Source organism: Microcaecilia unicolor, chromosome 9, assembly GCF_901765095.1.
Source record: "Microcaecilia unicolor chromosome 9, aMicUni1.1, whole genome shotgun sequence".
Lineage (NCBI taxonomy): Eukaryota > Metazoa > Chordata > Amphibia > Gymnophiona > Siphonopidae > Microcaecilia > Microcaecilia unicolor.
Window position 1 is genome coordinate 98,459,234 of NC_044039.1, and position 26,886 is coordinate 98,486,119.

The 26,886-nt window shown below is 42.4% G+C and overlaps 1 protein-coding gene across 5 annotated transcripts in view; it reads left to right on the forward strand.

Annotated features, from left to right (window-relative positions):
- Positions 1–26,886, forward strand: part of C9H15orf41 (chromosome 9 C15orf41 homolog) — a 493,434-nt gene that overhangs the window by 238,715 nt on the left and 227,833 nt on the right. For all 5 annotated transcript variants that reach the window (XM_030213799.1, XM_030213801.1, XM_030213800.1 and 2 more), the window contains 2 exons: positions 2,134–2,213; positions 13,188–13,237. In XM_030213799.1, the coding sequence (XP_030069659.1) occupies positions 2,134–2,213; positions 13,188–13,237 (130 nt within the window). The remainder of the gene's footprint in view (positions 1–2,133; positions 2,214–13,187; positions 13,238–26,886) is intronic.

Genomic DNA, 26,886 nt, shown 5'->3' on the forward strand with positions numbered 1-26,886 from the left:
AAATTGATTTTATTGTTCCAGTAGATAGAGAGTCCTTAAGTGTGTAGCTCTCTGTGCTCTTGCTCAGTGAGACAGACAAGGCAAAAATTCATGGGTTCTTCTAGGGATGCATGAGGAGAATCCATGTAACCTGGGACTTGTAAGCATAGGTGATATTTGTGAATGATTCTTCTCCAGTTGGTGTTGCTTGATCGCAATGACAATAAGTGAATTCCAGCTAGTTTATTTTTAATATTTTTATATAAGCCCATATAGAAGGCTTTGGAGAGAATCTGTTTATTAGCTTTTAGTAGCTAGTGTGAACTGGATAGCAAAGCATCTTCACAGCATAAATAAAGCTGCCACTGCTGTCCTTTATTGTAAGGGTAGTGTTATCAGGATTTACTGGCTGTGTTTGTTTTAGATATATATCATGCTTAACATTGAGACCAAAAATTTTTTTTCACATACATGCAGATCCCTTAAGTGTTTCTTTGGAAATGCTATGTGGCACATTATATTTCTCTAGCAGTGATTTCCTTGTTAATAACCCTACCCATACAGTACATGTTCGTGGAGTTAATCTTGAAATTATTGAATAGTTAACATTTTCCCCAGTTTGAGGCAGGGGCCTCTATTTCATCTACTATGTTACTATGTAATCTTAGGCCCTACAATGATATGGTCTAAAGTTTCCTTAACCATCAGCTACTGACTTTGGAAAGTCAGCCTAATGGAGAGTCATTGTTTTATCAAATTGTTTTCACTTTTTAATGATGGACCTCACAGTGCCCCTAGGGATATTCAAACACTAAAATTTTCCTATTGCCTTCTCCCAGTCTATATCTTTGAAGAACTTTTATCAGAGTTTTTTCAGCAACTCCATGTTTGGAGTGTTTCGAATTCACTCCATACAACTGAAATTGCTCCATTATTCATCCAGGTATATTTGAATCAACTCATTCCTCTTCTGTGTTTAGACAAAGACGATGTCTATTTGACTTATGGCTCTTTTTAAGGCAAGTTTTGGAAATGAGCAAATTTGGATTTTCTGTGATAAAGGGTGTGAAAAGCAGTCAAGATTTTTGTTTTTTATTCTTAATTTTTGAATATTTTTATAATTTTTCAACAGCAGAATATGAAAAGTGTACACATGTGTGGATATGTTTCCTACGGTGAAATTAGGGCAGCGATTGTTACTATGCTGGTAGTTTTGTATTTTTAAAACTATGCACATTGTTTTAGTTGGAAACATTTGCTCAGAAAAAGTGGTTGCAAATCTATCTGCAGATTTAAAATAAAGTGGAGGAAGTATGTTTTTACTAGGGCTGTACTGAATATTCGTATTCAATTCGATTCAGCACCAAATAGTGCTTTAAATATATTATTCATATTCAGCCAAATAGTGATTTAAGTTTGAGCACAAATAATCCCGGGCTCTACTGTGCTAAATCCTACTGAAATAAATACTTGATCGCTGATTTCACGGTTCTTCTTTTATTATTTCTTATGTTAAAGTTCAATGCCCATTATTCGTATTTGGGTATTTGTAGTCGGCCGAATAATATTTTTCATTATTGGTGTACGGCCAAATAGTAAAATAATGCTATTCAGTACAGCTCTAGTTTTCACCCAATGAACAGTCGAGCTGTAGAATACATTGCCAGAGGATATGGTCAAGACATCTGACCTAGAGTTTAGACAAATTCCTAGGGAAGGCCAATCTCAAACTGTAAGCCCTCCATGGACAGAGAAATGCCTTGATCTACTATTGAAAAGGCGTGAGCTAAATCCAAATAGTGTTTACTAATTATTAGCCAAGTAACCCTCAGAAAACTACTACTCATTCATTGGAGGGAACAATAAGAAATGAATCTGTTTGGCATCTGCTGGATATCTTCCAGTGACCTGAATTGGCTGCTGTTGAAAACCGGATGCTGGACTTGATGGGACTTTTATTTTGCCCTGTTATGGCACTTCTTATGTGCTTCTTCCATAGGCAGTCTTCATATTTAACATACATGCATATTTTCACTTTAAAGTTAGAAAGACCACAGCTAAGCATTCTGCAGTGTATTCATATGTGGATATTTTATAACTGTTTGCCTAATAAAGTAAGTAATATGTATCTATTTTAACATTCTGTTTTTCCAGTATCGAAGGTGGTTATTAATAGTATGCTGCGGGACACCTCCCTGATCCCAGACCGAACACTTGCAAATCAAGTCTTTCAGGTATTAACCATAAGAGAGTCCTCGCACCTTTTCATTTTTCAGTCTCAATTTACACATATTTGCATTTGTTTTGGCAATAATTTATATTTGTATATATGCGTGAGCACACACAATAATGCTTATTTTCAAAGCAGATAAATGTCTGAAAATGACCAAAAAAGCTATTTTTGAAAAGACAGAAATGGGACATTTTTCACTGAATTCATCCAAATAGCAAGGGGAGGGGGTGTTAGAGGCATATAATGGGTGAGACTAGGATGAGCCTGAAATTAGGACGTCTTTCAGCGATAATGTAACAAGAAGAAACATCGAGGGCACAAAAAAGTACCTTTTTATCTAGACCACTGGAGAGATTAAGGCTTGACCCCTCCATAATCGTCAGTGTTATCCCCTCCTATCTCTTTAAGATGTGAAACTGAAAGGGGATACCAGGTGCTATGACAGCATCAAGGTATTATGGGCATACCCAACAGAGCAGCAAGCAACTCCCAAGAGTGCAGTAGATTTTGAACAAAGAGATCCCGGTCCTAATCCCACTCTACCTAGTACATTTGTGGTGGAAATTATGAGCCCTCCAAAACTGCCAAATTACCTACTGTGCCTAAATATATGATACACCTGCAGGGTGGAAGGCTGTTGTAATGGTGTATAGTTAAGTATAGTAGGTTTTATTGTGTTCCTGGAGGGTTCACAATACAAAGTAAAGGAGCTAAGGTAGGAATTCTACCTGGGTGCCATTGTTTAAAGTCCATTGCACTGACCACTAGGCTTCCCTCTGATCTGCAGGGACATGTGTGGCCATTTCTCTTAAAATGATGCCAGACAGACGTTTTTGTGCCTGTTTTTTTTTTTTTTGGCATTTATAAGATGGACATGCCACTTTGGAAAGTGGCTCCTCTTTCTAGACTTTTTCTGTGCAAAAACCATTTTTGTGCCATTTTTGAAAGATGTTTTTCCTATTCAAAAATCGTTCTAAGGTGGATTTTTTTTTTTGATGTAATAAGCAAAACATCTCAATTCTGATGTTTTTTTAAGTTACCCTCCATTGTATTTTCATTGGATTTCTTTGTTCAAGCCCAATTTCATACTATCATATGCATTCCATAAAAGATATTTTCACTCTTTTATAATATAGAAAACAGTTTCATTTCCTGTCTGTTTGCCACATTTCATATAAACGTCTATGCAAAATTAATTGAGCCTAGATGCATTTATGGATTTAATCATCTGACTTCATATGCAACTTTATTTAAATTAGTCACCTTATTTTCTAACTCCTCTTACTCTTTTACCATCTTTGCTTATACCCTATGCTGTCTGTTAAAATGTTCTATTACATATTGTGTTGATATTGTAAGTATTATACTATGTGGTACTTTGTATTGTTGTTTGAATATTTTTACTGCTGTAATTGTCTATTGCTTATGTTTGATTTACTTTTACTGGTGAATTCTTTCAAAAAGGTGGTAAATAAATCCAAATAAATAATGTTGGTGCTATGAAAGTCCCTCATATGTTTCTCCTTCTGCTGTCAGCTGTGTGGAGAGATATATTGATGTTTCCTTCTGAGAAGAGCTCGCAGAAAGGACTGTCTACTGTGGCAGACTATGCACCATTAGATGGTCGAGGGGTAAAAGAGGCACTAAAGGAGGAAAGACCACAATGGAAGGACTAATTAATTCTTTGCTTCAGTCTTTACTGAGGGAAATGTAAGGTTGGCAGTGTTTCGCAAGTCAGTCCTGGAGTGCCCCTTGAATATACATGAAATTAATTTGCATACACTGTCTCCATTACATGCAGATCTTTTTCATGTATATTCATTATGGATATCCTTAAACCTCACAGGCAAGGGGGGTAGTCCAGGGCTGACTTGGGAAACACTGGGATATAGAAGACAGTAGTCTTCTCATACCCGCTTGGAATCAACTAGACTCAGCACTTTCTTTTCCACTGCAGTTATTCACTGGAATAATTTGCTGCCACCTCTCAGAGCAGAAGTTTTTAAGAAAATCTGAAATTCTGCTCAAGACTCATCATTTACTTTAGACTTTGGAACTTCAAGATGAGTGGTCCTGGGGGGGTTGCCTGGTTGTGGGGGCATCACTGCAGCTTCTGCATGTTTGTCTTTTTAAGTTGATATTTTGACTTATGCCTGCTTCTAGTGTGCATGAGTAGTGCTCTTTCCTGTCTAATTAGCGTTCTTTTTCACACTGCTTTGCTTTTGTATATTTTTTTATTATGAACTTCTTGATCTTGAATAGTAAGGCGGTATATCAACTACTAATAAACAATAAACCAAAAATGATCTAGAAATGGGGTAAGTGATGAGATCATATTTGCAGATGATACAGCACTATTCAGAGTTATTGAATCACAAGATGACTGTGAGAAATTGCAAGAGGATCTTGTTTGAGTATTCTCATGGCAGGTGAAATTCAATGGGGAGAAGTACAAAGCGATGCACCTAGGGAAGGGCAACTCAAACTATACCTGTTCAATGCATGGTTCCATATTGGGAGTCACCACTGAGGAATAGGATCTTGGTGTCATGGTAATATGTTGACATCCTCTGTTTAGTGTGTAGTGGCAGCCAAGAAAGCAAATGAAATGCTAAGGATTATTAGGAACAGAATACCATTGATGATACTTGTAGCACAAAGATCACACCTATAAACACAAATAAGGATATATATGCAAACTGGACTATATGCAAACAAGTAAGTACACCAAAAGATCACTGATGGACCAAAACAAATGAGAAAACGAGAGAAGAGATATTAGAGGATGCAGTGGAAGCTGCAAGCACTGCTTTGGACAGCTGCTTCAGACACTGACATCAGAAAGAGAGCCCTTCCTTAGCCTTCATCTAGCTACCAAGATCGCAGGCACATGGCTATGGGCGTATGACTTTTGTAGCCCCTTTCAGAGTTACTGAGGAACAAGGAGCATAAAATCTTGCTCTTTGTTGATAGGGATGCGATAAGGTGAAAACAGCGAATTTATCAAGACAACTGGAGCAAAGGAGCCTTTAGATCAGCATTTGAAGTCAACTGTCGGCCCTTTTAGCAAGCGAGTACTGTAATTTTCCCTGGAAGTTTTGCTTTCTTCAAGTGGCCAAACCCCACCCCTTAATCTACATTAGTACGGGAGATGACTAGCTCCTCACAGGTTGAGGATAAGTTGACTCTCAGAGATACTAATCCAATAGAGATACTAAACCAATATCCTTCTTCCAATCCTATTGTCTCATAAATTTGGAGACTGATCTTGTTTTTTTGGTTAAATTGCCAACACCTGTTTCATTTTCCTCTACAATGTTAACAGCTGCTACTATTTAATCTACCTCTCGAGATGTTTGTTAAAATGTCTGGTCGGTAGTTACTAGGGTTGAAATTACATTGCAGAGTAATTTAACGTTATTAGGTAAACTTTCTTAAGATGCCTCTGGAAAGATTTCTGAGCATGATAACAGGATTGCTAAAGTCGAACATTTGGAGAAGTTTGATACACAGATACTCTTTCCAATCAACACTTTCTGTGGATAATAAAGACAGCTTGATATTTCATTTATAATTAGAAACCTTGGAAAATGTGTCTAAAGTTCACAATTTGCGATTATTGAATTTACCTGTTACACATCTGACTCCTGTAGAATTTTTTTTTAATGTATGTTGTGAGGGGGTGGGAAAAGAGACACAGGGCCAGATGCACTAAACTTAACGAGCCCTTAACGAGCAAGTAGTAAGCCCTGGCATGCACTAAAGACGTTTTTTCCGACGACGGTAGCAGCTAACGAAAACGAAATTCAGATGAGCAAATTGTGTAGAAACCCTATTGTAATGAGATGCACGTCTTTTTTGGCAGTGTTTCACTCAGCTGAGAACTGGAAGTTCCTGAGCCAATCACAACGTGTTCAGCCGAGCTAAACGTGCTGTGATTGGCTCAGAGACTTCCTGGTCTCTCAGCTGAGAGAAGCACTGCCAAAAAAGACGTTTTTATTATTGCAGAGGGGGAATGATGGCCAAAAGGGATGGTTTTTTTTTTGGGATAGGCGTCCTCAATTGCACTGTCCTCTGTCGAGCCACATCGGAGGGGGTGAGCAACGTGGCGTCTTTGGGCGGCACAGGGAGGCGTATTTGGCATGCGCAGAGCAGCCAGCATAACGCTTGGCTGCTCTGCGCATGTTCGACTGGCCGACTGTTTAACGACGGAATAGAGAATGCAAGTGAGCTACAACGAGCAGCTCATTTGCATTCCTATTCCTTGATGCATGCCCGTTTCTTACCGATTTGCTAAGGGAATCGGTAAGGAAAGGGCTTTAATGAGTCTTTAGTGCATCTTGCCCACAGTCTGGTAGTGCCAAAACCGGGACAGGGGAGAAATTTTCCCTTTAGACGTAATGAATCTCACTCTCCAATTTCTTCTAGAGGAAAGGTTCGCCCTCTTGTGGCCAAGGCGCCAGTAAGACTACTTGATAAGGGAAGGAACTACCAGTCCCAGAAACCATCAGTACAGATACAGGACTCCCAGGAAATGAAGGGAGGGGTGGATGATTGGGAAATTGGTTCAGATCAGGGGAATGAGCAGCAGCTGGGGGAACCCTGGGTGAAGGAAGCCATGGAATGGAATAAAGAGGAAGTAGGGGAAGGAGTGCATGGAAGTCTCAGGTTTAGCCCAGACTCCGGTTGAAAAGGTAAAGGGTTTTGTGGCCTCAGTTTTGCCCAGACTGTTGAAGGTTGGAAAGGAGAAAATGGTAAACTGGGGAAGGAACTTTTGGGGGAAGCTAACCAACTAACTATCTGAAGACAGAAGGTAGTGCTTGTGAGGGTTATTCTATCATTGAGAACAAGGAGGGATTCACTGCTCTTTTTTGCCTTTTTGGATTTAAGACTGAACTGTCTTAAAGAGGTGATTGCTGGAAACTGGGACTGTAACTCTCTTTGTTGATTATGGAACTTAAACCAAGACTAAGGCTGTATTAAGGAGAAGGTAACACAGCCCACTAAATAAACCTTTGCTTAAAAAAAACAAATGGTGAGCGTGCTGAGATTTTGTCTGACCCTGCTGCTGGGCCAGTAGAAGGTGAGAACCACAGCGGAGTGGCGAGAGCCGGGATGCTCCCCCCCCCTTACCGGAAGGAGAGGTGGTTCAGATTTACTATCCCTTGATGAGACAACCAAGCTAAGCAGGGTTTGCCCTGGCTCCCGGGTGGAAGGAGGACCTGGTTACAATGTGAAAGACATTTTACAGCTTTATGATGTTTTACTGGTCAGTAATCTACTTCCCCTAAACCAGTGGTTCCTAAACCTGATCCTGGAGGCACTCCAGCCGGTCAAGTCTTCAGGATATCCATAGTGAATATTCATGAAAGCGATTTTCTTACACTGCCTCCACTGCATGGAAATCTCTCTCATGAATATTCACTGTAGGTATCCTGAAACTCTGACTGGCTGGGGTGCCTCCAGGACCAGGTTTGGGAACCACTGCCCTAGACCCTTGTTCCTCTTGGAATTAGATTTGTCTAAACTGTCTGGAGAATTAATTAAATCAAAGTTTCCCTCTTGAATTAAAAGTTATAGATCCTCTAGAAAGATAATACCAGTATCTTATAACGTAGCAGAGTGCACAAGGACAGTTATCAGCTTTTGAAGGCTTTTATGAAAATGGCTAGAACCCCCCCCCCCCCCCCCCAGAATTGAATTACACAAGCATATTAAAACATTAAGCGTCCCCAAAAACAGGTGAAGGGGGGCATTCCAAACTCTTAATGATACTATTAAAGACACTAAGGGGCTCTCTTACAAAGGTGCGCTAGTGGTTTTAGTGCACGCTAAAAAACTCTAGTACGCATTTGTAAAATGACCCCTAAAAAACATCCTGAAAGAAAATCATAGTTTTAAAGAGACAATACACAAAAGCAAAACTATTAAAAATGAAAGTAAAACTAAGCAGAGTAGCTCTGTGTTTTTTTTTCTTTAGGAAATCATAAAAATACTAGATTTGACCAAATATTATCAAAAAAGTGCCAACATGATTCCACATCTTGTCAAATTAAAAAAAAAAAAAAAAAAAAAAATTTTTTTTTTTTTTCTTATTGCCTTTGTTAGTTATATTACTTGATTCTTGGAACCAATGTTTCTTAACTTGTGGACGAATAGGCCTTAAATGTTATTTCTTTTTTTTTTTTTTACTTCCTGTTGTTAATGCCTATTGCATATTCATAATTTGTTGTGAAATAATGACTTATATTAATAAATAAAATAATAAAAAAAAAAAAATTAAAAAAAAACAAAACTAAAAACACTTAATGGAAAACCATTTAAAATGCAGTGATATTTTTAAAAGGTCCTCTTTAAAAAAAATGAACATACTAAAAACATACATAAAAACAATAAATAAAACAACACTTAATAAAGAATGCAAGATGTTTTTTTTTTAAACCCCAAAAATTGAATAGTAGAAACAAGTTTAAAAAAATGAAAAGAATAAAATAAAGTAAAATGGAAACATCATGGGGCCCTTTTACTAAGCAGAGCTAAAAAGTGGCCAGAGCTATTCCTAGCGTGGGTCTTTCCTGCACGCTGAGGCCACTTTTAACATGACAGTAAAATGGCCACATTTTCCATTTTTCCTATAAATGACCATGCACTAATTTCCCCATTAGCACATGTTCATTTGTGCATGAGCTCTTACTGCCACCTATTTTGAAGGCGGTAAGGGCTCATGTGCCAATCATGCACTAATTGGTTAGCTCACAGCGATGTAGCTGCGCTTATCAATTAAGATAGAACATGCCTACTCTCTCCCAGATGCCTTCAGCACCTCCACGGTACTGCTTTTTAACTTGCAGTAAGCATGGTTTAGTAAAAGGACCCCTAAGTTGTTTATATGTCTCTTCTCCTGGAGACTGGTAATGATACAATAAAAGGCTACGATGATCTCCAGATTTAAAAAAAAAATATATACATATGAAAATGAGAGTGTGAGTCAATCCTTGATATGAATGCAAAAATAGAGAAATACCTGCTAAAGCCAAAAAACAAAACTTGGAGAACTCATCCGTCAAAATCTTCATTCATAAAAACAGAGCCAAATCAAATGCTTGGTTTAAACTAGGCGTTGACATATTTTTATTAAATCTAGGAGCCAGTCCCAAAACTTAGGAGTCTGCAATCGAGACCTCTCTCGGTTCTCCTTCCCACTCCTCCAATACTATTTGGGGGGGGGGGGGGGGAGAATCCCCTCCCAGATCAGCTATAACTGTTTTAGAAGCTGATTTACTAAGGTTCTTTTTCTATTCTGTGTCTGTCAGCATAAGGACCATGGGAGGATTTACTACAAATGTCCAGTTTGTCCCTCCCCCCACCCCCACACAAAGCCAGCAACCTCTTTCTGCTCCCTCCTCTCACACACACACACAGGCAGCCCATCCCTCTCTCTCATCTCTTCTTCCCCTGAATTCACATTGCCAGACTGTCACTCTCTGTTGTCCCCCTCCCAGTACACATTGACACCTCTTTCTGCTCCACACATTTCACACACCTACAGCCAGAAAATCCATCTCTGTCCTCCCACATACAGCAAGCCTATCCTACCTTCTTCTCAGATTAAAAAGGCTTCGAACTGTGCTACGGTTGCTCACAGACCCTGTTTTGTTTTGTTTCCATCATTCACATTTGGATTAATTTCCTGTGTTGAGCAGACATTCACATTATATGCGCTGTGGCAGTTTTAGAAAATTTTTTTGATCCTATTATTGCTGTTTGAAGGATTTTGTCACATATTCTGTTTCTTCCGAGAGCACTTGTATTTGTTTGACTCCTGAGGCAGGAGTAGTTATGCCAAAACGCGGCCCGTATCGGGTCTATTAATTAAAGGTCTCTCCATTGTTCCAATCTTGAAGGCCTATTTGTGCTTCTTCTTTTGCTCTTTGTGTTTGCCTACTTTGGGACCTTCTGTTTTGCTACCTGGTGTGTTTCAAGGTTCATCTCTTTGCAGGTGATACCAAAATCTGCAATAGGGTAGACATCCCCAATGGTGTGGATAACATGAAGAAGGATGTAACAAAGATAGAAGAATGGTCTGGAATTTGGCAGCTAAGATTTAATTAAAAAAAAATGCAGGGTAATGCATTTGGGCTGCAGAAACCCAAGGGAATGGTACAGTTTAGGTGGTGAAGAACGTTTGAGCACGAAAGAAGAGTGGGACTTAGGTGTGATTGTATGTGATGATCTTAAGGTGGTCAAACAGGTAGAAAAGGCCCCGGCGAAAGCTAGAAGGATGCTTGGATGCATAGGGAGAGGAATGGCCAGTAGGAAAAAGCAGGTGATAGTGCCTCTGTATAAGACTCTTATGAGACTTCATTTAGAATATTATGTACAATTCTGGAGACCTACACCTTAAAAAGTTATAAATGGATGGAGTCGGTCTAGAGGTGGCTACTAAAATTGTCAGTCGTCTTCGTCAGAAAGTGTATGGAGATAGACATAAAGATCTCAATACGTATACTTTGAAGAAATGCCAGATTAGAAACTCTGTAATGAGGGGGCATAAGATGAGGGTGAAATGGGATAGACTCAGAAGTATCTTGAGGAAATACTTCTTCACGGAAACAGTGGTGAATTCGTGGAAGTGGTGGAGAAAAAAAAAACAGTATTTGAGTTCAAGGGAGCTTGAGACAAATACATAGGATCTCTAAGGGAGTGATAGGGAGAGTAGATAGCATGGATGGGCAGATTGGATATGCCATATGGTCTTTATCTGCCTACATTTTTCTCTGTATCTGTTTACCCGCCATAGCAAGATTTTAAACATAACCATAAACAATACAAGCATGGGGAAAATAACCTGCAATGCATGGCAGGTGCAGCTTCATCAATTCTAGCATGGAGAAAGTAATCTACATTGTGCAGCAGGTGAAGCCCCAGCAACCTTCATGTGAAGACTCAAGGGCAGAGTTGATCTTTCTTTGCTATCATTTATTAAGTTACTATGTGAGACTCAAGTAAAGAGTACTTTTTCTGGTTCAGTCACTTTTGTTAGAATGATCAGTGTACTTCAAGCCTTAGTTGCACATTGTTTGTGTATTGGGATTTATTAACCTTGTACAGAACAGTATAGTATAACTCATCCAAAGTTCTTGTCACACTTTTTCACATGAGTGAGGAAAATAGTAGTGCCTGTCTTCTATCCAGAACTTCATAAGCATAAGCGTGAGAAGGTCCGTTCATACTCTGAACTGTAAATGGGTGCTTGCTTACTATAATTAAAAAAAAAAAAAAAAACAACAGAGAGCCAACCAACCAACAAAAAAAAAAACCAGTCTGTTAGTCTACATAGTTTTTCATTTTCTTTGGCCTTCACAGACTTGGTACTCCACTGACAAATTGATTACTAGCTAATTGAATCTCTCTTGAATCTAGTTCTTTCATGATCATACTGGTATCCTTCTAACCCAGTGATTGTCAGCCTGCCTTCTGTTGTGACACACCTGAAAGAGAGAACAACACACACAGAAGGTGTTCTCTCCACAGGAAAACCGCAAAGCAAAGGAAACAGTGGATCCAAAAAAGTGCTATCACAAGTGGTGTCTCCTTAAACAAGGTCTTTATTTCAAATCAATAAAACAACCTCCTTAAACAAGGTCTATTGTTTTATTGATTTGAAATAAAGACCTTGTTTAAAGAGACACCACGCCTGAAAGAGAATCAGGAACAACCCAATCAGAAAAATTATTTGCCTATATAGCAGTGGTTAAAAAAAGATATTTTCAGTTTTGGGGATCCGTTTACAGAGCCACACTAGTGATTCTGGCGCTGCAAATGCGACGAATCTTCATCGCATTTGCTGCACCGGAATTATGGTTTTAAAAAAGGAGCCCTTAGTGATCAGAAAAATGCTAGCTTTGGGAATGTGCACTTCTTACATTATTGTATTTTCCTTGGTATAGGAGGAAATGCATTTCTATTTTTATTTCTCTTGTGTTCTACTGCTGACAGACAGTGGCTTTTTGGAATTTCCATTTCTAATTTTTGGTCATTTATTTTGTAGCCATTGATGGTTGTTGAATGGTCTGCCTGTGATTTGGGTGAAGGATTCTGTTAGCAGGTAGTTTCTGTGTGGGAATCTACAGCAATCTAACTTGTTCAGCTTTTCTAGTAGGTGTCCTATTTCTGTAGTGCTACCTTTTCAAAGATACAGTTCTTGCTATTTGTTTCCTGAGAATTAGTGCTGTTATGATATGGAGGGTTTGTTCATGGGTTCTGAGTAACTTATTTGGACGGCTTTGTGTTACTGTTTGGTACTGGAGGGATTTTGTTGTGCTGGTAATGATGTTCCAGATTTGAATTTGAAAAATATCTATACTTCTCTATCTCTGTCTCTTTATATCTGTATAATAAGTAAGAATGAAGAAAAAATAAGTTATTTACTTTAGCATCTATACTAGTTTATAAAAATATATGCTGCTAAACATATTTATTTATGCTATTTTATTTATTTTAAATCTCTATATACCCTGTTCTTGGGAAATCCCAGTCAAGATAGTATACATATTTAAATTTTTCTTGTTTTATTTCTAGGTAAATCCAAATCCTTACTACTGTCATCCATTTTCCTCTTTCATATACCGATATGTAGGTTCTTTGTATCTCCTTTGTTTATCTTTCTGTCTGTACCTGCTAGTTCTCTCTCCTTGCTCTCTCACTCTCTTCTTTGTCAGTGGCTTGCCATGTTATTGCCCTAGTGAAAACAATGTTTTGAACCCCATTTCATTAATATGTAAGATATCTCTGAGTCTGGGTTCACCATAAACCTAATAATTTGTATAAAGCCCGTTTTACTTTTCAAAAGCTTACTTGATAGACTTTTTTGGAGAAAAGTAATTACTGCTTTTAAGGTTTTTTGTAGGTGTAATTGTGGTTTTTTTTTCCTTCTCATGTTGATTTGTATTGCTATGGTTTTTTCTGTTCACAGTGTACTCTGAATGACTGCTGCTATGGACCTCTAGTGGACTGCATCAAACAGTATCCTTTTCATGTAAAATTATAGATTCAGAGCTCAAGCTCTGCAGAGGGGGAATACATCTGCCTTTACCTTTATGTGATATTCTGCTTCAAAAGATAAAGGGGGTAGTATTAAACCTACACAGTGAACAGCATTTTTTAAAACCCGACCACTGTAGGTTTTTCTATACCTTGATGATCAGTTGCAAGTCATTCCCCTATACTGGCACTGATTATCTGAGTATTTGATGGCCGATGGAAGCTAGCCTGAGTATCAGATAATTTACAGCTCCACCCACAGACTTTTGTTTAATGAAGAGTACTATACAAGTTGGCAAGTTCCCAGTACCAGAGGGGCTGCAGGTTAAAGAGCCTGCATCTTTCTGATGCAATTGTATTAAGGAGGATAAATTAAGAACAAAAGACATCATGAGCCTATCTAGCCCATATGTGGCCAGAAGCCAATAGGCGGAGTTTGCCAGCAGGAAGTGAATCTTGATGCCATTTTAGTTCACTCAAAACCATAGCAAATGCTGTTGAAAATAATAGCAAAAGATTATTAGAAATAAGACTGCCTATGTGTGGTCCATCTCTAAAAAGTCTAAAGCTGTTCCAGTTGAATAGGCAGTGCCTTAAAAGGTGGAGGAGAAAAGATTTTTTTTAAACTTATTTGACAGCTTCATTTATTTGAAAGCTTCCCATATCTAGATATATATCATGAAATAAAATTGAATATCACTAAAACGGCTTACAAATTATTGTAGCTGATGGAAACAGCTGTAATAAAATCTGTATTTTGTGCTCATTTTTCTACACTCTTCTATAGAATACAGTAATACATGGCCAAATTTAATTGAGGATAGCCTTTTTGCTGATAGGTTCATCATAACTACTGTTGTAATTTGCCTTGGTAAGCCTCGGGCACATGGAATCACATTCATCTGTTTTGTAGAAGTTTACATTTTAGATACACAGATGGAATATTCTGTTTTGAGCATGTTTCAGGGACAACTGGTTTTACAAGTCAAAATAATAAAAATAAATATTTTGTTTTATGCAGATCTCTCATTTGTTTAAACATAACTGAATAGGCTATAAGACCCAAATGCAGTCCATTGGTTTTCTTATATTTTGTTCTTGTGCTGACTTATGCCAAAACTGAAAACTCTTATCTCTTCTATCTGGTCGATAATGTGAACACTATCTACCCAGAAAGGTTGTTGTTTTGGGCTGTACACGAGGAATTGTGATATTGAATAAATAACTGTATGTTTCTGTTCCTAGTCATGCATCCAAAGATTATATAGAGGTGTACTTTCAAAGCACTTAGCCTTCCAAAGTTCCATAGAAACCTATGGAACTTTGGAAGGCTAAGTGCTTTGAAAATATAGTAACCTATTGAACTTTATAAGTGCTTTGAAAATGAGTCCCTATAATCCTTTCAAGAAAGCCAGTTAATTGTTTAACTTATTAGTGGAACATAACCACTAAGGCATGGTATGATTGCATTTTCAATATGGTAATAATAGAGCCCAGTTAAGGAACCAGTTATTTTGAGTTAGTCTTCACTGGACCAAAGTTACTTTCCTTGTGCCATCACCATCCAGCTGGAAATGCAGTGCCAGCTGCAAAGGCAGTGCCTTAAAAGGTGGAGGACAAAGGATTTTTTTTAACATTTATATCCCACATTATCCCAAGCAAACTCAGGTTCAATGTGGCTTACATTTGAAAATACAGTGAAACAGAATAATAGAATTCAGTAACATCATAGGGGCAAATAGATGGCTATGTCCGAAACATTTATCAAAGTTGAGATTAGCATATATACCCAACTGGGCATTTAAAAGTCTGTCCTTTAATGATGCTTTATGTTCAGAAATCATAGCCATAAGTATAGATATTCAAACATTATCACATGCAGACACCAGAATAGGCATCCATACACACATTAGCCACTCTTGGAAGCAGGATTCTAGGCCTTATGGGCCCTTGGTCAGACCAATATGACTATTCTTGTGCTTTTATACTAACCAATGGCATAGTCAGATGGCCAATTTTAGGTGGGTCAGAGCCCAAAGTGGGTGGGCACAAAATTCTCTACCACCCCCTCTGCAGTCTCCTAAACGTTCTTTGGAGCCATGCAAAATATTGCCACTGAGGCAACCCATATTGATCCCATGGTTCGTGAAAAATTTAAATCGTCCTCTGCAAGCAGTTTCCAGATTGATCATGTATCCTCTATCTATCCAGGATTTCATCTGATTTTATTATGCAGAATTTGGACCAGTGGGTTGTGTCACAATGACAGTCAATGGAAGCAAGATCACATTTCATCCACATTTTTCATGCCTATGTAATACTGTCAGGGTGGCCTGAAAAACAGGTTGAACTAGTTTCCTACACATCCTTCCTGAGCTACGTGATTTTCCATGAACTTCACAGATTAATTCCAAGTTTTTATTCTACATCATATTTTTATCAAAACAAATTAAATTCCATGTGCAATATAACTTGCTATCATAGGGCCCAGCTATTTCTTCAGTAAATTTATAGATGTATTTACCTTAAAAGTTACATACGATGGAATGTATAAGATATTTCTTTCAGATATATTGTGCACTAAGAGAATAGGACCTTTTTTTGTGGTTTAAGCTGCTGCTGCTTTTTTTTTTTTTTTTTTTAAGTGCATATGGTAGAGCAAGGGTGGGCAACCTATGGCCCATCATTGAATTTTGTGTGGACCATGGAAAGTATACTTGGAAGACATCAATATCAGAGTTTTGATGTCTTTACTGTATTTCACAAATCTAATATAATAAAACGCACCGTGAACGTTCTAATGAGGACAACGTTCTGTGAAGCCCTGAAGCCCTGAAGCCATCTGACGTCACTGAAGCTGTAGGGTTCGTGGATTCGTGGTGTGAAGCCTCCCTTCAAGCCAGCCAGCCAGCCGTCTCTGCCCCGCCCTCGCGACAAAACAAACAAATCCGGAAGCGAAACGTCAGGGAAGGAGGCGGCGCTCCCGACGTCTAGCCTTCCCTTCGCTGTGTTCCGCCTTCAAAATAAGGCGGAACACAGCGAAGGGAAAGCTACACGTCGGGCGCGCCGCCTCCTTCCCTGACGCTTCGCTGCCGGAAACGCCACGGAGGTAAATTGAAAAAGAAGAAAAAAAAAACCCAAAACGATGCATGGATGCGAAGGGGGGGGGGGGACATGGATGCGAAGGGGGGGAGGAGAAGAGGGTGGGCCAGGCTGGGACATGGGATAGAGAGGAGCATGGATGCGAGGGGGGGGGGTCATGGAAGGGAGAGAGGGGACTTGCTGGAAAAGGATGAATGGAGGCGGCAGGGGACAGAGGAGCATGGATGGGCATGGATTGCGAGGGCAGGGCTCAGGGAGAGAGGGGAATTGCTGCAAATGGATGAATGGAGGGGGCAGGGGACAGAGGAGCATGGATTGGGAGGGCAGGACTCAGGGAGAGAGGGAAATTGCTGGCTAGGGATGAATAGAGGAGACAGATGGGCATGGATGGATATGGATTGCAGGGCAGGCCTCAGGGAGAGAGGGCAATTGCTGGATAGGGATGAATGGAGGGGCCAGGTGACAAAGGAGCATGGATGGGCATGGATTGGAAGGGCAGGACTCAGGGAGAGGGGAAATGCTGGATAGGGATGAATGGAGGGAACAGATGGGCATGGATGGATATGGATTGCAGGGCAGGCCTCAGGCAGAGAGGGAAAATGCTGGATAGGGATGAATGGAGGGGGCAGGTGACAGAGAAACATGGGTGGCCATGGATTGGGAGGGCAGGGCTCAGGGAGAGAGGGGAATTGCTGGAAAGGGATGAATGGAGGGGGCAGGGGACAGAGGAGCATGGATGGGCATTGATTGGGAGGGCAGGGCTCAGGGAGAGAGGGAAATTGCTGGAAAAGGATGAATGGAGGGGCCAGGGGACAGATGGCCATGGATTGGGAGGGCACGGCTCACACTCTCTCTCTGATATACAATGTCTTTCTGACTCACTCTCACACACTCTGTCTCACACTGTATCACAGTCACTCTCTATGTGCCACACAGTCACTCACACACTCGCTTGGTCTCATACACTCACTCAAACAGAGAATCTGTGTCTCACACACACTCTCTCTCTCGCCCACACACACACACTCTCTCTCACACTGTGTCTCACATACACACTTGCACACACTCTCATTCTCACACACACACTCTCTCACAAACACACTCACACCCAGACTCACTCTCTCTCACACACACTCACACTTTCACTCTGACTCTCAAACAGTCACTCTCACATACACTCTCCCAAACATACACACTCCGAGGAAAACCTTGCTAGCGCCCGTTTCATTTGTGTCAGAAACGGGCCTTTTTTACTAGTATTTTCATAATAGCTACTCTAGGAGTTTGTTTCTATTGTTTTTAGTTAACTTTTTACCTATTTACACAGTCTAGGGAGTTCTGGATGTTTCTAGTTCCGACATTATGCAGTGTTTCAGTCCACCAGGGATAGTACTGACATTCGTGCAGCCCTTTATGCATAAAGGTTGCCCACCCCTGGAGGAACTGTTGGAGAAGAGACCCTATCATAGCTTGGATACATGACAAAGAATTGCATGTTATATTTTGAACCAGAGAACTGTGTATACAGCTTGATGTCTTTTCCTTTTTTTTCAGGTTTCTTTCCTCCCTTATCGCTCACTAAATTTGTTGTTTTTCTAAATTATTTAACAACCTGATAGGTAAAACTTAGAATGTATTTTTCTTTTTCTTTACTGTTATCTAAATTATTGTAACTGCAGATAGTTTTCAATACAATAATTTCATGAAATAACTGTTAATGATGGCAAAGATTTGTCCATTCCTATTGGATAGATGAAAAGAAAGGATCCATGTATACCTTATGTCTAAGCTGTGATCCGAGCACATGAAAAGTTTTGCACCTTCATCCGGCTACAGCAGAATGATATAAGTCCATTGAGTCGTCGGTGTGCATATGCAGGCCTGTGTTTTACACCTTAGTTCCAGGGCATATAAAATAGTTAAAAAATCAATTGAACATTCAGGTTTAAAAGCAAAATGCTTTCTAAAGGATTGCATATTGATCTTTAAAATAACTTTCAACTTATATATGCATGACTAAAGTAGATAGGTAACATCTACTGGCAATAGGCTGCCTGTCAGGAAGGGCCGCTTAGCTTACTGGAAACTGCTACTGGACTGCTAGAGTATAAAATGATTAAGGTTTTTTTTTTCCCCTGTGGTCAGATCATACATCAATAACGAGGGTTTTTTTTTTATTATGAAGAGATAGAGTCTTAAGTGTTTGTCATTCAAGGCATAAGGAATTCTGTTTATAAGATTTGCTTTGTATGCTTTTTTGCTCTCTATGGCTGTTAGTGTCATAGTATAAATAGAGAATACATAATGGTAGTCCATTAGTTCAGAGTATTCTTTTTCCTACTCATGAAGTGAAAAGCTGCAAACTAGTTATATAACTTCCTTCCTCTCAGGAATAAATATCAATAATGTACTCCTGTTTTGAGATGCGACTATTTTGTATTCGTTAACTGATGTGCTCCTCTATTGAAAGGAAAATTAAGTTAGGTCCCAAGCTGTTTTGTTTTAATATACAGTTGTTGGAGGCTTTTTTGATGTCACTAAGTGTTGCATAAGCAGCCAGTTGTGATGTCGGTCATATCTCATTAGTCAATGTGGGTCGGTGATATCCGTATATGCCAGTTCCAGAGGAGAGTAGTTTCTAAACATCATGAATCCCAAAGTGAGTACTAAAGGAAATAGTTAGAGATACATTTCTCATATTTCAAGTTTGCAGAGCATCAGTAACACATACAACATTTTCAGTTCTATTTATTGCTAAAATCTGTATAGTTCTTTAAATGCACCATATCAACTCATTTTAACATTTCATACCACTCACATACTTGAGGGAAGCTTACTCGGTGAAAGCCCACATATTTGGTATGAATAGACAGAAGAAATTTGGCATGTTCAATGTGTAGGCTGAAGAAAGTATGCACTCATTTCATGCTCTGATGTAACATAATAAATGATAGCAGGTAAAGACCTATTCCTTGTCATCAAGCAGATGAAGCCATTACGTATGGGTTATGTCCATCAACCAGCAGGGGAGATAGAGAGCACTCAAACTTTCACAGTGCCCTCTTGGCCAGCTAGCTCCACTGCCTCTTCAGTATTCTCTATCTCCCCTAGCAGGGTGGCTGCAGCTTGTTCGAGCTCCAGAAAAATCTGCCGGGAGGTGGTTCCTGGCTTGCCAGTTGTTAACCGGGGTGTTGGAGGCTATAGCAGCTTCACTTTAAAGGCACATAGGTTAGCCCTTTCCCTGCCTTACCCATACCTCTGTGGATGTGGACATATTGCCTTGCTTTCCCTGTCCTTTCCCACCAACAGTGGATGCAGGCATATAGGTTCACCCTTTCCCTGCCTTTCCCACTCATCTGAGCCTCCGGAGTCTTCAATACCTCTGCTTTCCTCACAGCCTTAAAAAAAAAAAAAAAAAGAACAGAGGTTTTTGACCTGATTTTCGCAGGATCGTAGTTGTACACTAGATCCTTTGAGGTAAGAGTGTTTTCCAACTCCTCTGGGGTGGGCCCGCGATCGGGGCGATTTTGGCGCGAAACCGCCATTTTGGATTTTACCGCCGTTTTTCGGCAATGGCTGCGGACAATGTAAAGCGCTGTTCCACTTGTGGCAAGCGCAAATCAGCAGCAGGGCTCTGTAAATCGTGCTGTACTGGCGTAGGAGCCGGCCCGAGCATGGCGAGCGATGTTTCTTCCCGCTCTGAGCTGGCAGCGGGTGCCATTTTGCTTACACTGCATGGCGCGGCCTCCGTGGACACGGAGAGACCTGAGCCGGGTGGGGCACCTCGAGATGAGGTTATTTCAGGAGTGGCTGGCACCGGACAGGATTTGGGTGCCCAGGGTGAGATTTTCTCCCCGGATTTTGTGCTTTTGCTGCATAAAGCATACATGATGAAAAGAGCCCTTCCTCAAGGGTCGCCTGAGGCTCCTCTGATTGCCCCCCCCCCCCCCGATGGATTCTGGCCTGGGACTGCCCAGTGAGGCTTTTTTCCCGGATGCTTGGCCTAAAGATAAGCGCAGAAGGGTTAATTCCCCTTCAGATTGTGGTGCACCTTCCCCCCCCCCCCCCCCCCCCCCCCCCCCCCGTGGTCGGGGTGTGAGGATTCGGAGAACTCTGACAGACGTTCTTGGTCTGAGGAACCAGAGTCAGGTGCGGATTTACCACAGGATCTGGATGATCCCTCCGCGGTGAGGATTTTCCACCGTGATGAGCTGCCAGCGCTTATTTCAGATACCCTGCAGGCCCTCTCGATTGAAGATCCTGACAGTGGATGGCCTCCTCGGGTAATCCCAGGATGGCTAGTACCAAGAAAGCTGCTCGGGCCTTCCCTTTGCATGACTCCATCCTAGAGCTTGTTTCGGCTCAGTGGGCTGACCCCGAGGGACCTTTGAGAGTTTCCAGGGCTATGGGGCAGTTATACCCTCTGCGTGAGGGGCATTTGGCTCGTTTTCAAATGCCTTCAGTGGATGCCCTAGTCACTGCGGTGACAAAGGGAACTACCCTCCCTGTTGAAGGAGGTGTTGCCCTGAAGGATGTTCAAGACCGTAGGCTGGAAACAGCATTGAAACGGTCCTTTGAAATTGCAGGTCTCACTGTTCGGGCGTCTGCATGCAGCTGTTATACTGTTAGAGCCTGCCTAGCTTGGCTGCAACAGGCAGTGGTTCAGCCCGGAGATGGAGCGGAGCCCTTCTTGGATGTGGCTCCGTGGATGGAGGTGGCCTTGTCCTTTCTGGCTGATGCCCTTTATGACCTTGTCAGAGCTTCGGCTAAACAAATGGCAGTAGCAGTGGCGGCTCGCCGTCGTCTGTGGCTACGACACTGGGCAGCGGACATGGCCTCTAAGCAAAGGTTGGTGAAGATGCCTTTTCAAGAACTTCTCCTATTTGGTGAGGAGTTGGAGAAAATTGTGAAAGGCCTGGGTGATCTTAAACCCCAGCGCTTGCCCGAAGATAGGCAGAGGCCTTCCTCTAAGGGCCAGGCGGTCCATTCCTCGTACAGACCTCGCTTCCGTGAAGCTAGAAGGTACCGCCCGGGGCGTTCTGCTGGGTTCACTTCACGTGCCCGTGGTCAGCAGAGGAACTCCTTTCGCTCGGACAAGCGTTCCGCAGCCGGTGGCTCAAGACCAGGAGTTCAGGGGCGACCCTCTCAATGATGGTGCGCTGGCCCTCTCCTCGATGCCTGTCATCGGAGGACGGTTTTCCCTCTTTGCCGAGGAGTGGGCCAAGATTTCCTCAGATCAGTGGGTTCTGGACCTGATCAGAGATGGATACAGAATAGAATTCAACGCCCCAGTAAGAGACGTGTTTGTGGAGTCCCGATGCGGTTCTGCCATCAAACGGGTGGCGGTGGAGGAGACTGCAAGGTCTGATTCTGTTAGGGGCTGTGACCCCGGTGCCTCCCGCCAAGCAAGGCTGCGGCCGATACTCCATCTACTTTGTGGTGCCGCGAAAAGGTGGGTCCTTTCGCCCTATTCTGGACTTAAAAGAAGTGAACAAGTCCCTGAGAGTGCGGCATTTCCACATGGAATCCCTGTGCTCCGTCATTGCGGTGGTACAGCCAGGAGAGTTTCTCACGTCTCTAGACCTGAAAGAAGCTTACTTGCACATACCGATTTGGCCCCCACACCAGAAGTTTCTGAGGTTTGCGGTGTTGGGAAAGCATTTCCAGTTCAGGGCCTTGCCTTTTGGCCTCGCCACAGCTCCCCGAACCTTTTCGAAGGTAATGGTGGTAGTAGCTGCTTTTCTCAGGCGAGAAGGTATCAGGGTTCACCCGTACCTAGACGACTGGCTCATCAGAGAAGACTCTGCAACAGAGAGCTTACAAGCTACAGCCAGAGTGGTCTCAGTACTGCAATCTCTAGGCTGGGTCGTCAATATGGCCAAAAGTCACCTGACCCCTTCTCAATCTCTAGAATTTTTGGGGGCCAGGTTCGACACAGTCTCGGGCTATGTGTTCCTACCCGAGCTAAGGCGGTGCAAGCTTCAGAATCAGGTCCGTGTGCTCCTGAGGATGCCCCGCCCGCGAGCTTGGGACATTGTCCAGCTGCTGGGATCGATGACAGCCACGATGGAAGTGGTACCCTGGGCGAGAGCGCACCTGAGACCTCTACAGTATTCCCTACTCCGGAGATGGTCTCCTATTTCTCAGGATTACCAATGCAGACTTACTTGGCTCCCTGCGGCCCGACTCAGCATGGAGTGGTGGCTCTCGGACAGCATGCTGCGGCGAGGAATGCCGCTGACGCTCCCCGTTTGGTGCCTAGTGGTAACAGATGCCAGCCTGAAGGGCTGGGGTGCACATTGCAAGGGGAAGCATGCCCAGGGTCTATGGACACCCGAGGAGTCGGAGTGGTCCATCAACCGCCTAGAGTTGAAAGCGGTGTTTCAGGCGCTTCTGGCCTTTCAAGTGACCCTGGAAGGATTGGCTGTCAGAGTGATGTCGGACAAAATGACAACGGTGGCCTATATAAATCGACAAGGCGGAACACGGTGCAGAGCACTAGCCGCGCAGGCCGAACTGATTTGCCACTGGGCCGAGCTGCATCTTCAGTGTCTGTCGGCAGCTCATATTGCCGGTCAGAGCAATGTGCAGGCCGATTATCTGAGCAGGCATCAGATCGATCCAGCAGAATGGAATCTGGCAGACGAAGTATTCCTGCAGATCTGTGCCAAATGGGGCAAGCCCGTGATGGATCTAATGGCGACAAGTGCCAATACCAAAGTCGCGTGCTTCTTCAGCAGACGGAGAGATCCTCGCTCGGCGGGGTTGGATGCCTTGGCTCAACCCTGGCCTCCGGGTCTACTTTATGTGTTTCCCCCATGGCCCTTGATAGGGCGCCTGCTCTTGCGGATTCAGCTGCACCCAGGAGAAGTGGTCCTCATCGCCCCGGATTGGCAAAGGAGACCTTGGTATGCAGACCTCCGACAGATGCTCCTGGAGGCTCCTCTGCCGTTACCTCTGGTACCAAACCTGTTGACTCAGGGACCGGTAGCCATGGAGGACGCCGGCCGCTTTGGTCTTACGGCATGGCTATTGAGAGGGCGCAATTGAGGGATAAAGGTTATTCCAATAAAGTTATTTCCACTCTCCTGCAAGCCCGCAAGCGGTCCACTTCCGTGGCTTATGCCAGGATTTGGTGCCTGTTTTAGTCTTGGTGTGCTTCCAGAGCCATTGCTCCAATGCGGGCTCCTGTCTCGCCGATTCTGGACTTTTTGCAGGAAGGTGTACAAAAAGGCTTGGCCTATAATTCCCTGCGGGTGCAGGTGGCAGCGTTGGCCTCCCTTCGTGGTAAGGTGGAAGGCGTGTCTTTGGCTGCTCACCCAGATGTGGCACGGTTTCTTAGAGGGGTGCTTTGGCTCCGACCTCCAGTGCGAGCACCCTGTCCAGCTTGGAACCTGGGGCTAGTTTTGAAAACCCTGCAGGCATCTCCTTTTGAGCCGCTTCGGCAAGCATCGGAGAAAGATTTGACACTGAAGGCCGTTTTTCTGGTGGCCATTACCTCGGCGAGACGGGTGTCAGAGCTCCAGGCGCTGTCCTGTAGAGACCCATTTCTGCAATTTTCAGAGTCCGGAGTCACGGTTCGGACCGTGCCTTCCTTTATGCCTAAGGTGGTTTCAGCCTTTCACCTAAACCAGCCCATTTTCTTGCCCTCTTTTTCAGAGGAAGAGTTTCCAGAATCTTTTGGGCAGCTGCACCTTTTGGATGTGCGCAGGACTCTGCTGCAGTATCTGCGAGTTACTAACTCTTTCAGGACTTCTGATCATCTGTTTGTTTTGCTATCCGGTTCTCGCAGAGGGTCTCCAGCGTCTAAAGCCACTATTGCCCGCTGGCTCAAAGAAACTATCTTTTCAGCTTATCTGCTGGCCGGCAGGGTTCCGCCTGTAGCCTTTAAGGCACATTCTACTAGAGCGATTTCTTCCTCTTGGGCTGAAACTGGAGCACTCTCTCTTCAAGAGATATGCAGTGCAGCAACATGGGCTTCTAAGCTCTCCTTTGCCCGACATTACAGGCTGGATGTGGCTGCCAGGAGGGATGCGCGTTTTGGTGCACAAGTGCTAGCACGTGGTGTGGCTTGTTCCCACCCTATCTAGGGATTGCTTTGTTACATCCCATACGTAATGGCTTCATCTGCTTGATGACAAGGAAGGGAAAATTAGGTTCTTACCTTGGTAATTTTCTTTCCTTTAGTCATAGCAGATGAAGCCATGAGCCCTCCCTGTATGATTGTCTGTATGCTGTGAATCTGTTTTTCAGGTTCTGTTCTAATTTCCTGAAGTTCCTTCCTTGGGAGAAAGTTGGAAAACAATCTTCAGGATTCATGTTCAGTTTAAATTTAGGAGGATGTGTTCATTCCCTCCAGTGTGTTGGGAGGATGTGTGATTCCCTCCAGGAGGCGCGTGTGTTCCCCTCCAGTTCTATAAATAGGAGGATGAGTTCATTCCCTCCAGTGTGTTGGGAGGATGTGTGATTCCCTCCAGGAGGCGCGTGTGTTCCCCTCCAGTTCTATAAATAGGAGGATGAGTTCATTCCCTCCAGTGTGTTGGGAGGATGTGTGATTCCCTCCAGGAGGCGCGTGTGTTCCCCTCCACTTATACAATAAGGAGGATGAGTTTATTCCCTCCAGGAGGATGTGCATTCCCTCCTTTATGAGTTCATGCCCTTGTGATGGGCCATCGTTCGCTGTGAGGAAAGCTGTTGTGATTCCCATTGCGGTTTGCCATACTGCTTTGGAAGCTTCAAATACTGAAGAGGCAGTGGAGCTAGCTGGCCAAGAGGGCACTGTGAAAGTTTGAGTGCTCTCTATCTCCCCTGCTGGTTGATGGACATAACCCATACGTAATGACTTCATCTGCTATGACTAAAGGAAAGAAAATTACCAAGGTAAGAACCTAATTTTCCCTTAGCCCTTATGCTAGCCCACTTAATATTCTTCCTCTGATTTTTCTATCATTATCAGCAGGTGAGCATACAAATTCCAATATGCAAAACTCCCCCCCCCCACCACAAATAAAAAAAACTGTTGTTCCAGTGGTAATAATTTAAAATTCATGTCTCCTCCCCTCCATAAAGAGCATACATTTGAAATAACAAAAAATTGTACTATTTAAACTTACAACCCTTGCTAATAGTGATGCACAACTGGTTACTCTTTTAGTGCCCTTCTGTGTATAATTTGTATCTTGAATTTTCTTTAAGTGTTTTCTGACATGTGGAAGGGCATTTTCGATATGACGTCTAAAGCCATCTTTAGACGTTTTGTGGAAAACGTCCAACAACCCAGTAGTGAACGTAGCCATTTTTGAACCTGAAAAAATGTTGTCTTTTTTTTTGTTTGTTTTTGTTTTTGTTGAAATGGCTATTTGCTAGACGTTGTGTACTCAATGCGTCTATCTTTTTGGACCATTTTTGGGAAAAAATATCCAAGTGAAAAATGCACAAAATCAAGCCACAAATTTGGTGTCACATATTTTTGCCCATTGGTGGGATATACAGATTCCTTAATTGTCAGTGTAAGCTACATAGCACCTTTCAAACTTATAATGACCTAGAATTGATTTAAATTTATACTACGTGAACTAGGTAAAGGAGAAGGTACATGGATGTCCCTTATATTTCTTCCTCTCTCATATGCCACTGTAAAGTATACTCAAGGACTTGAATAATGGAATAACTTAGCCCTTTACACACTTTTGAGACCTTTAAGGTTCTCTCAAGGAGCATCACTACTCTCATCAAAATAAATTGATGTGATACCTGCCTGCGAGCTTTCTCAGGAGTAGCCCCCACGCTCTGGAATTTACTCAGAGGGGCTACATCTAACTCAAGACTACCTCTGTTTCAGGAAGCAGGTGAAAGCCTGGCTCTTCTCTCAAGACTAATACACTCATTCCATACTTTGACTAGTTTGCTACACGCACTGTAACCTGGACCAGTTCCTTATATCATGTTTAACTGTATATAGAACTTGTCTTGAGCTTTTAGACACCCATTTATCCCAATTGACTCTGTACCCACCCATCTTGTCCCCATCTATATATTTGCACTTGGTCCCTCGGCTACATGGTAAGCTATATTGTAGAAGAGAGAATCCGCTGCAAGGCGGAGAACTCAAGACTCCCCACGGAGAACAACAATAATACAAAAAGTGGGTAGATGACCAAGGATCCCAAAGACTAAGAAGATGTATAATAAAAGAGAAGTTTATTGTGATAGACTCCACAATGTCGTGTTTCGGCCATTAGGCCTGCATCAGGAGTCTATAACCAAATTTAAAAACATAAATTATAAAAAACAATACACAAATAAAGAACATATTAAAATATGCAAACGGGGAGATCAAATTCAAGATGGCGTCCATGAGGGAAGGTGCAGCGTCGTGAGCACTCTCGTCCCTCCGTTGAATAACGCAGAGCGGCCTTTTCTACTACTACTATTTAGCATTTCTATAGCGCTACTAGGCATACGCAGCGCTGCACAAACATAGAAGAAAGACAGTTCCTGCTCAAAGAGCTTACAATCTAATAGACAAA